The 9,737-nt window shown below is 59.6% G+C and overlaps 1 protein-coding gene across 1 annotated transcript in view; it reads left to right on the forward strand.

Annotated features, from left to right (window-relative positions):
* Positions 1-8,391, forward strand: part of WDR18 (WD repeat domain 18) — a gene marked incomplete at its 5' end in the record, with an annotated part of 28,212 nt that extends 19,821 nt beyond the window's left edge. Inside the window, 10 exon segments of the mRNA XM_031063263.1 lie at positions 262-372; positions 1,821-1,954; positions 2,518-2,659; positions 3,203-3,346; positions 3,537-3,601; positions 3,704-3,828; positions 6,526-6,536; positions 6,539-6,616; positions 7,061-7,129; positions 7,406-8,391. Coding sequence (XP_030919123.1) covers positions 262-372; positions 1,821-1,954; positions 2,518-2,659; positions 3,203-3,346; positions 3,537-3,601; positions 3,704-3,828; positions 6,526-6,536; positions 6,539-6,616; positions 7,061-7,129; positions 7,406-7,537 — 1,011 coding nt within the window.
* Positions 8,392-9,737: the final 1,346 nt, after the last annotated feature.

The following is a 9,737-nucleotide window of genomic DNA, read 5'->3' on the forward strand; positions in this document are numbered from 1 at the left end:
CACACAGCCCCCCCCCCATGGCTCCTCTTTTCGTGGAGACTCCCCTCTGTCCTCAGACACCCCTTCATGGCCCAATTCTCCCCAGAGACCCCCCCTATCCCCTGTTGGACCCTCAGGCTCCCCCTCCCTCCATTCCAACCCCCATCACCCCGTGCAGTGCCCCCCATCTCTCTGTTCACAGAAACCCCCACAGAGATCCCCCATGTCGGGGGGCCCTGCTTGCAGCCCCTCTGAGCCCTCGCTGTGCTCTCTCTGTCCCAGGACCAGCTGCAGCAGAAAATCATCTGTCCCGGGCCTGTGACCTGCCTGACAGCCTCTCCCAACGGGCTCTACATCCTGGCGGGCGTCGCCGAGAGCATCTACCTGTGGGAGGTACTACGGGGTGCTGGGGCGCTCACACTCACACCCTGCGCGGTCTGTGGGAGGTACAGGGGTGCTGGGGCATTGAGGGCCATGTACACTCACACCCTGCACAGTCAGGGAGGGTCCCCATCCCTCCAATGTCGGTAAATCCTGATCCCAGGGTCAAGGTCCCCATCCCTCAAATGTCTGTAAATCCTCATCCTGAGATAAAGGCTGTGCTGCTCTCAGCCCAGGGAGCAGCTCATTGAAGTAGGAGTGGGAGGAATTCAGGGAGAGGCTTCACTCTGCCTCCTTCTCCTCTTTGCAGGCATCTCTGGTGCCTCAGGGGTCAGGCATTGCTCCCACGAGGCAGCAGCACAGGATCTGGTTTTGCTTCAGTGATTCTCCCACATTTCAGTTGTATATTTGTGTGTGCCCAGGGTGCCAGCAGCCCCTGCTGTGCTCTGCTCATTGTCCTGCTGGTTAATTACTGCTGGATTAATTTGGGATTACTGCTGCGTTCCCAGCACACCACTGAGCAAATGAAAGCAGTATCTTGTCCTGAGCCCAGGATTAAACCCCAGGATGCCTCACCTGGAGGTTTGAGACTCATGGTGTGAGTGGCTCTACCTGAACCCATCAGGGTTTGTTTGTGCCAAAGTGTTTTTAGCTGGGAAAAAATAAAAAAATCCCTGAGGCTGAGCCTGCAGTGGGAGCTGCTGCCTGTGATGCTCCAAGCTGGGCCCTGCTCCAGCTCCTGTCACCCTCAGATGTGTTCCAGGGTATGGCACTGTCACCCTCAGATGTGTTCCAGGGTATGGCACTGTCCCTCTGGCACATTGGAGAGGAAACCATGCATGGAGCTGGAACCAGCCCCTAGAGCTGGGTTTTGTGCTGTCTGTGAAATCCCTTGAACTGAGGTTTGGTTTGATTTTTTGGTGTAATTCAGACCATGAGAAGAAGCAGACTCTTATTTTATTTGAGGTTTTTTCTCTTGGTTCCCTCCCCATCTGCAGTGTTACCTTTTAATAAGAAATGCTCCAGGCTTGGGGAATTCCTTGTCCACCCTAAAGCCTCTGCTGGCCCAAGACCATGAGCCACCCCTGGGGTGTCCTGCAGCTCTCACAACCCCAGTGCCACCTCCTGAGGACCTGTGGGAGGAGGGAAGAAGCCACCAGACTAATATGAATACTAAGAGTGAACAAGAAATCTTTACCGCACACTTGTGACTTGACCAGAGGAGCAGCTCTGGCATCACTGGGTTCCAGATTTAAAGTGCCAGGAGCTCTTCCACTGCCATGTGCTGAATTTCCCCATGGTCCTGAGTGCAGGCTGTTGTTCCAGCTGTGCCTCAGTGGTGTCAGTCACTGTCCTGAGGTGGAACAGAACCGACCCTTCTCCCCTCACTGCACCAAGGGCAGGGCACCACATGATCCCAAGGTATCCTTGACTCCCTCCTGCCCTTCCCCTCACTGCAGGTGTCCAATGGGAACCTCCTGGCCATCCTGAACCGACACTACCAGGACCTCACGTGCCTCTGCTTCACTGATGACAGCAGCCACTTCCTCTCAGGGGCCAAGGACTGCCTGGCCCTGGTGTGGAACCTCTACAAGTAAGGGGGGCACAGGGATTTTGGAGCAGGAGATCCCTCTAAGCCCACAGCTGGGTCTGTGCCCTCCTTCTGGGCAGGGAGCCTTTCCTTGGGGGCTTCTTGGGAACAGGCAGATGGTTCTGACTTCTTTCTCTGGGTGACACAGAGGGGATTGTGCCCTTTACCCAGGCTCTTTGTCCCTGTGGGATAGGGATCTCAGCCTCAGGATCTGTGTGCCGCAGGGATTTTGGAGCAGGAGATCCCTCTAAGCCCACAGCTGTGTCTGTGCCCTCCTTCTGGGCAGGGAGCCTTTTCTGGGGGTCTCACCTGTTCTTGGGAACAGGCAGATGGTTCTGACTTCTTTCCCTGCATGAAACAGAGGGGATTGTGCCCTTTCCCAGGGTGTTTGTCCCTTTGGGATAGGGATCTCAGCCTCAGGATCCATGAGCCATGGCTGCCAGCAGCTCCCATGTCCCACTTGGTCCCTGCAGCCAGGAGAGGCGTTCCCAGTGGGATCAGAGCCTGGCCCAGCTCCCCATGGGGCTCTGTCCTGGCTGACCTGCCTGTCTGTGCTCTCCCCACAGCGTGTTGCAGGCAGAGCCCTCCCAGATCCCTGACCCCCGGCACGTCTGGTCCCGGCACAGCCTCCCCATCACCGACCTGTGCTGCGGCTTTGGAGGGCCCCTGGCACGGGCTGCCACCGCCTCCCTCGACCAGACAGCCAAGGTGAGGCTCATCTCACAGGTGCCAGACCCTGTGGGGTCACAGCCAGGCTCCTGCCAGCTAGCAGGAAGCTGTCCCTGTCCCAAGCTGTCCCCAAGCTTTGCCGGGTTGCAGTGGCTTCATTTCTTGGCTGTCTCTGCAGTGACTCAGAGCTGCCAGACCTGGGCTCTGCCTCTCCAACAACAGCAGTTTCTGTGCACCTGCCCCCAGGCTGGACTGCTGCAGTCCCTGTTATCCTGGGAATGTCGGGCTCAGCTCCTCAGTTTTCCATTGCTGATGTCCACAGGGAGCAGAGCAGGCTGGAGCTTGTGGGGAGGGGATGCCCTGGGGGCAGGATGGCCACAGAGAGAGTTCAGAGCTGTTTTGAAGCTGCCTGGGAAACTTTTCTCCTGCTCACAGAGAGGCTGGTCCTGGGTTCTGCCTTGGACTCAGTTTCCCATCCACAGCCATGTTGGAATGCCAGGGTGGGATTTCAGGATGTCAGCGTTCCTCCAGTCCTGCCATGAACATTCTCACCCCTGACTCTCCTGTCCCCTCTCACTCCAGCTCTGGGAAATCTCATCTGGGGAGCTCCTGCTTTCCGTGCTCTTCGACGTGGGGATCATGGCTGTGACTCTGGACCTCTCTGAGTACCACATGTTCTGTGGGGGCATGGATGGCTCCATCTTCCAGGTCGACCTCTGTGCCTGGGTGAGTGTGTGGGGCTGCAGGTGTGCCCTGTCACCCCGAGCCACTGTCACCTCCCTGCTGGGACTGGTGTGACCTGCCAGGGCATGGGAGGGCCTGGTTCCTCTGTGTCTCCTCTGCCCCCTCCAGGTGATGAACCTGCTGGATTCAGCCTTCCTGAATTTTAACCCCTTTCCTTCCTGAATTTCTTCAGCCAGTTCAGAGAGACCGGACCTTCCAGACAGAGCGGGAGAACGGGAAGGTCTTCAAAGGGCACAGGTGAGGAACCAGACATACCTGCCAGCCACCATCTGCCCACCTCACCAGCTCCTGGCACTCCTGGGGTCATCCCGAGTTTAAACATCCTCTTCCCCATTCCAGGAACCAGGTGACGTGTCTGTCAGTGTCCACAGATGGCAGCCTGCTGCTCTCGGGCTCTCACGACGAAACCGTGCGGCTGTGGGACATCCAGAGCAAGCAGTGCCTGAAGACGATGAATCACAAAGGTAGGAATGTCCTTATCTCCAGGATCCTCACTGCCAGAGGCTGCTGCTGTCTCACCTGTGCTGCCCTGGGCACTCCAGGTGTGGTTTTGCCCCTTGCTTCACGCCCTGGGAAGGGCAGAGGCGTTGGAGGGAGCCTGGGCTGTCTGGAGCGGTGCCCTGACCTTGCCCCGTGTGTTAACAACCCCCTGTGCACTGTCAGGAGTGAGTCATGGATTTCACCCTGTCGCTGAGGCCACAAGGGATCCTCCTCCTTGTTTTCCCCAGGGAGCAGTCACCCCACATGCACCCCAGCTGTGACTGCAGGGGAGACAGCTCTGTGACCCCAGCAGTGAGCTCATGGGGCCTGAAGTGAATCCCATATGAGCAGCTGTCTGGGATTTCAGTCTGATGGCTCCAGTAAATTGCAGGAGCAGCAGTTGGGTGCCTCAGCCACCTCAGAGCAGTGGGGGATTTACCCCTCCTGTTGTTAACTGTGTTCCTCCCCCAGCTGTGATGCTTTCTGGCCCCTGGTGCTGCAGTGAGTGACCAGTGGGGCTGCCTTGGGCATGGCCCAAACCCCTCCCAAAGGTGATGGTGGGGACAGCCAGTCCCTATTCCTCTGTGGTGGTTGAGCTGCTGCCTCAGGGCAGTCTCTGGAAGCCAAGCTGCCTGCAGACCATTTTCCTCTTCTCTTTGGCTGCCAAGGACCATCCCTAATTGGGACCCACTGCAGTGCCCATCCAGCCTGGCTGGCACTAGAGGGTGAAAACAAACCAAATGGAGCTGTGAGTCATCCCAGGAGGGGAGGGGGGGCCAGGCTTTGGCTGTGAGCCGGGCACTGGAGTCCTCCTGAGGCTGCAGGCAGGAATGGACAGACCAGGCTCTTCCCAGGAGCAGCAGGACCAGGCTGACCCCAAGTTGTGGGTGCCCTGCTGGCTCTTTGCTGCTTTTGGGCAGGGATTTGGTTTCCCTGGCAGCCTTGGCACTGGCATGGCTGCATGTGCTCAGGAATGGGCTGGGATTCCAGCACCCCTGAGCTGTTCCCTGACTCTGGAGTGCCCACAGGGCCCTGCAGCCTCCCAGTGTGGGGAATCTGCTGCCCCAACCCAGCCCCTCTTGTGGATCCCTGTCCCCTGCTTGGCCTCTCATGAGCCCCCCAGCAAGGTCTGTCCCTGCTGCCCCTCCAGTGTGTCCTGCTCCCTCTCCAAGGCAGAGGTGACAGGGCTCTGACATGGTGATGTGACAGCAGCCTCTGGCCCAGTGTCCTTGGGACAGCACTGTCCCTCTGCTTGCTGGGCATGGGGGTGGCTGGGGGCACACAGGACCCCCTGCCCCCACTCAGCACTGCTGCAAATTAAATCCAAGGAGCTGGAGTGTGGCTCAGGGCCAGGCTGGTGCAGGGGGCTGTGTCACCCAGGGTGGCTTGTCCTTGGCAGGGGCAGAGCGGGTGGGCTTTGAGAAATCAGGCTACTGCTCTTGGATAGCCAGATGTGGCAGTGCTGGCGAGGCAGGGCTGCTCCTGTCACCCTGCATGGCTGCCACCACTCTGGGGAGAAGCAGGAAACCTGTGGGATGAGCCTGGGAGCCAGTGCTGCCCCCAAATCCCTCCAGGCCTCAATTCCCATCCTGTCACACGAGCTCCATCCTTGTCTCTGCAAACACAGCGTGGCACAGACCATCCCAAGGGCTCTCCCTGCAAGGCCATCCCGGGGTGCTCTGGCTGATGTGTGCTGCTGGCAGCTCTGCCTTGGAAGCTGGGTTATTTGTTTATTTCCCCCCAGCTAAGCCTGGTCCCCATGCCCAGGCTGGCCTGAGGTAGCAGGCCCTGGGGCAAGGTGATCTGGTGCAGGACCTGCATCTGCACTGGGGCCCCAGAGGGGCTGTGGGGGCTGTGTCCAGGTGATGACCAGGTTTGGGGAACTCTGGGTTCACTCCTGAGGTTTTCTCCTCTCCACCTTTCCTCTCAAACTGCTCCCTGAGCTGCCAGTGCAGTGGGAATGTCACTGATGGGCACTTGCTTCAGGAGCACAATCATCTGGTCCTTAAGGAGGGAGTGAAGCCATCAGAGCTGGCCAGGAACAGCTTTGGGGCCAGAGCTGCTGCTCTGCTGGTGGGACCCAACCTTGAGTCCTGGGAGGATCAGATTTAGGAGCAGGCTCTGGAGGGGTGGATGATGATGACAGAGCCCTCATCCATGTCAGAGCTGCTTGTGTCTGTCTGCTCTGCAGAGACCAAAATCCTCCAGCAGCTCTGAGCCTCCCTAGGCCCCGCCATGTCCCCTCCCTCACCCTGCACCCCTCTCCACAGCCCTGGCAGCCTCTCAGGTGCACGTGGACCATCTTCACCTTGCCTTTGGCCAGGGGAAATGGATGGTGGGGCTGTGGGAGCAGGGCTCTGCCTGCTGGAGGGGGCTGGGGGCTGCTGTGCCTGACAGCAGTGGGAGCTCGCAGCAGCTGGGAGGGGGCGGGTAAGTGCAGTAATTAACACAATGCAGTAATTAATGCGCTCATCAGCTCTGCCATGGATTGTGGCAGCAAGGAGCTGCTGATGGATGGCAGTTCAGGTTGGGGGGAGGCCGGGCTCTGCTCCTCTGGGGTCACAGCCAGCCTGGAGAGCTGCAGCCCCGGGCAGGGAGAGCAGAGAATCCTGTGCCAGGGCTGCCCGAGGCCTCTCAAACCCAGCAGGGTCCAGCCTGACCTGTCCCCTCTGTCCCCACAGGTCCAGTGACAAACGCCACCTGCACGGCACCGAGAGCAGCGACGAGCCGGGCGCCGAGGGGGTGACGCTGCGCCTGGGGCTGCACCAGCAGGTCCTGGGGGCACTGGGGAGGGGGGACAGGCAGCCAGCAGGGCTTGTGCCAGAGAAAAGCTTCTCCTCCAGCTGGTGAAACCCGTTTCTGTTCCCTCCTGCTTCCTCCCCATCCTGGCTGCTGCAGTCATTTGTCCTCCCAGCCCCGTGCTGCAGCGTGGGCTGGCTCTGCTGTCCCACCATTTCCTTGGCTGTTCCCAGGCAGGGAGGGTCACACCCCACCCATCCCAGCCTCTCTGCTCCCCACTGCCAGTGTCTGCCTCTGTCTGCCTCTGCCCAGAGCTGATGGATAAGCTCCCTGTTGGCTGGTGGCAGCAGGCCAAGGGGCTGTTTGCCTGACAGCAGGATGGATCACCCAGGCTCCCTCCCACAGGGAACCCAGTGCAGGGGCATGGGGAGAGGGTCTGTGTCTGCTCTGCCAACCCCTCCATTCTGGTCCCTGCAGGAGCCTGGGCAGAGCTACCTGGAGAAGGCAGAGAGGATGTACTCACAGATGTACTCGACGAGGGAAAAGGTGAGAGCAGCTCCCAGGCTGGGAGTTGGGTACTGACCCCTTGAGGGGGATCCTTGTCGGCTGATCTCACTCATGAGGCCCTGAGCAAGTTGGGACATGGGAACAGGGGAAAAGGGCCCTAAAGTCCGCTGGTGCCATGGGCAGGAGGGGCTGCACTTTGAGGAGGAGGAGGGAGGGGACTGAAGGGTTTGGTGTTTACTGCTGGGGAAGGAGCAGCAGCCCGTGCCTGTCAGAGCTGAGGCCCTGACTCTTGTCTGTTGCATTTTCGTGTCACAGAACCTGGTGGGAGACCAGGAGCACCTGACGATCCAGGTGAGCGAGCTGGAGGAGGAGGTGAGCAACCTCCGGAAAATCAACAAGGACCTCTTTGACTTCTCCACTCGCATCATCACCAAACCAGCCAAGTGAAGAGGCTCCCCCGCCCTCGCACCCCTCCGCCTCTCCCTGTCCGGCTCCTGGGGAAGAACCGCCCGCCCTCGGGCACCGCCCAGCCGGCTGCGAGCGCCCGGCTCAGCCCCCCCCGAGCCGGCACAGCCGCCGCCTCCGCCTGCTCCGTGACACGGGACTGAGACCGGCGCGGGGACCGCGAGGGGACAGCACAGGGACCGCGTTCACTCCGATTCGGGGCCGGGGGACTCTCGGGCGGCCGCTGCAGGAGGAGCCTCGCCGGCTCCTGGGAGGGCTCAGGATGCAGCTCCTGCTCATTCCCCGTTTCTTCCCCCCCCGCCCCTTTTTTTTTGTTTCTTTTTGTTACTTGACCCTGCAGTGCAGACAGAAAAGTGTTTTTTTTCTCTCAATACCGGTTTGAGATTGGATTTTGGAGACCCCCTTCTGCCCACCCTGTCCTGGGGATTGCTGCTCAGTGCCACTGGACCCCACACTCTGGATGGACAGCAGGGGCTGAGGGGCTCCTGCTCTGGGGGTGCACTGGGGGGGCTGCTGCAACAGGTGGGGGGTCCCTGGCTACCAGGGCTGAGGAGGGGGCTCCTGATCTGTGTGCTGGCAGAGCCTGGGGTGTCCCTGGGCTTGGAGCACAGGTGGTGGTTTTGGGGCACAGGGACACTGTGGGGAGGGGGGGGGGGACCAGCAAGGTGCTATTTCCAATCTCCTCAGTCAACAGTTTATATATATTTGGATCCAACAACTCTGTTTTCACGGTGTTTGGGGACTCGGCCTTTTGTATTGTCACAGCATGGCAGCGGGGGTTGTGGGTTTTGTTTAGGTTTATTTTTTACATAAAAGATTTGGTTTTTATAGTGAAAGATGCCCGTGTTGGTTTCTTTAACATGGCCACAGACCTTGACCACCTCTCACTGCATCCCTGGGCTGCCCACTGGGAGTGGGAAAGTGCTTCCTTATCCCCAAACTGCCCTGTTGCCTTCACCCTGCTGCCTTCCCTGTCCCTACAGGGTGTTGAGGTGTCCCCTGGCCATCCCTCTGTGCCATCCCCCCCTCCCATTCAATACAGCAAGTACAGATGATTTAAAGTGCATTTTAAAACCAGAGCATCCGAGCATCCCCAGCTCCCGCCAGTTCCCGAGAAGATGCTTTTAGCTTAATCACTGGAGCTGTTCCTTTCCCTTCATCTCCTGCTCCTCCTCTTCCTCCCAACGTTTTGGATCAACATTCATCAGCTGCAGCAGGGACTGTCACCCGGAGCCAGGGGCTGCAGTGGGACAGGAGGTGGGGGCACATCCCTGCTGCAGGGAGCCCAAAAACAAAACCCAGACCCCAGAGCTCCCTCCCAGTCATCCCACAGTGGGGTTCCTGTTGGGGTGCTGCACTTAGAGCAGAAGTGAGGATGGAGCTTCCCAGAGAGCCCCCCATGCTGTGCCTGGTGTTTGGGGGCGTTTTTCATTCCAAGCCCCTCCTGCGTGGACAGTGAGGGCTGTCCTGTGTTTGTCCCTGCCAGGGGGGGCAGTGGTCAGGGGGATCCCAGCCCCCCATGACCCTCCGTGCTCTGGCAGGATTTGAGCTGCCCTCCCTGCAGGTCCGGCTCCGCAGGAGAATTCATTAGCTGTGACTCATTACATTTATTGATATTACATGAATCGATGCTTTTTGCCAGATGGATTTTGGCTCCATCCTTCATTTTTCCTTATTAATTTAGCGTGGCTCCGGCCCCGGTTGTTGCTGCTGTTTGTGTGCTGGTGGCAGGGACCCTTGGGCTGGGTCGAGCCTCAGTTTCCCTGCTGAGGATGAGGAGGGTGACCCCACATCCCCTCCCTCAGCAGAGGAAGGCTGTGCTGCTCCTGCCCTTCTCCCCTTCCCCACGCAGCAGAAGGAATCACTCAGCCCTGGAACCTCTGGGCCTCGGGACCCCCGGACATTGAAGCTGCACCTCAGACTGAGGAGGGATGGAGGGGTCGGGCTGGGGGTCGTTCCCGGGATGAAGGCGGCAGTTCACGGCCCGGGACCCTCCCCAGGGTCTTTCCGGAGGAGGCAGATGAGGAGGAGGAGGAGGAAGAGGAGGAACATCCCAGTGGTCCAGAGGTATCCGGGACCACCCTGGGATCAGCGGGCCCCTCTGTGCCAGGGGCCCCGAGGGTGGCAGCGCTCGCAGGGCAGCACGGCGCGGGTGGGGTGCGGGGAGGGGGGGACCCGCGCC

This window comes from Geospiza fortis, unplaced genomic scaffold (assembly GCF_000277835.1).
Source record: "Geospiza fortis unplaced genomic scaffold, GeoFor_1.0 scaffold241, whole genome shotgun sequence".
NCBI lineage: Eukaryota > Metazoa > Chordata > Aves > Passeriformes > Thraupidae > Geospiza > Geospiza fortis.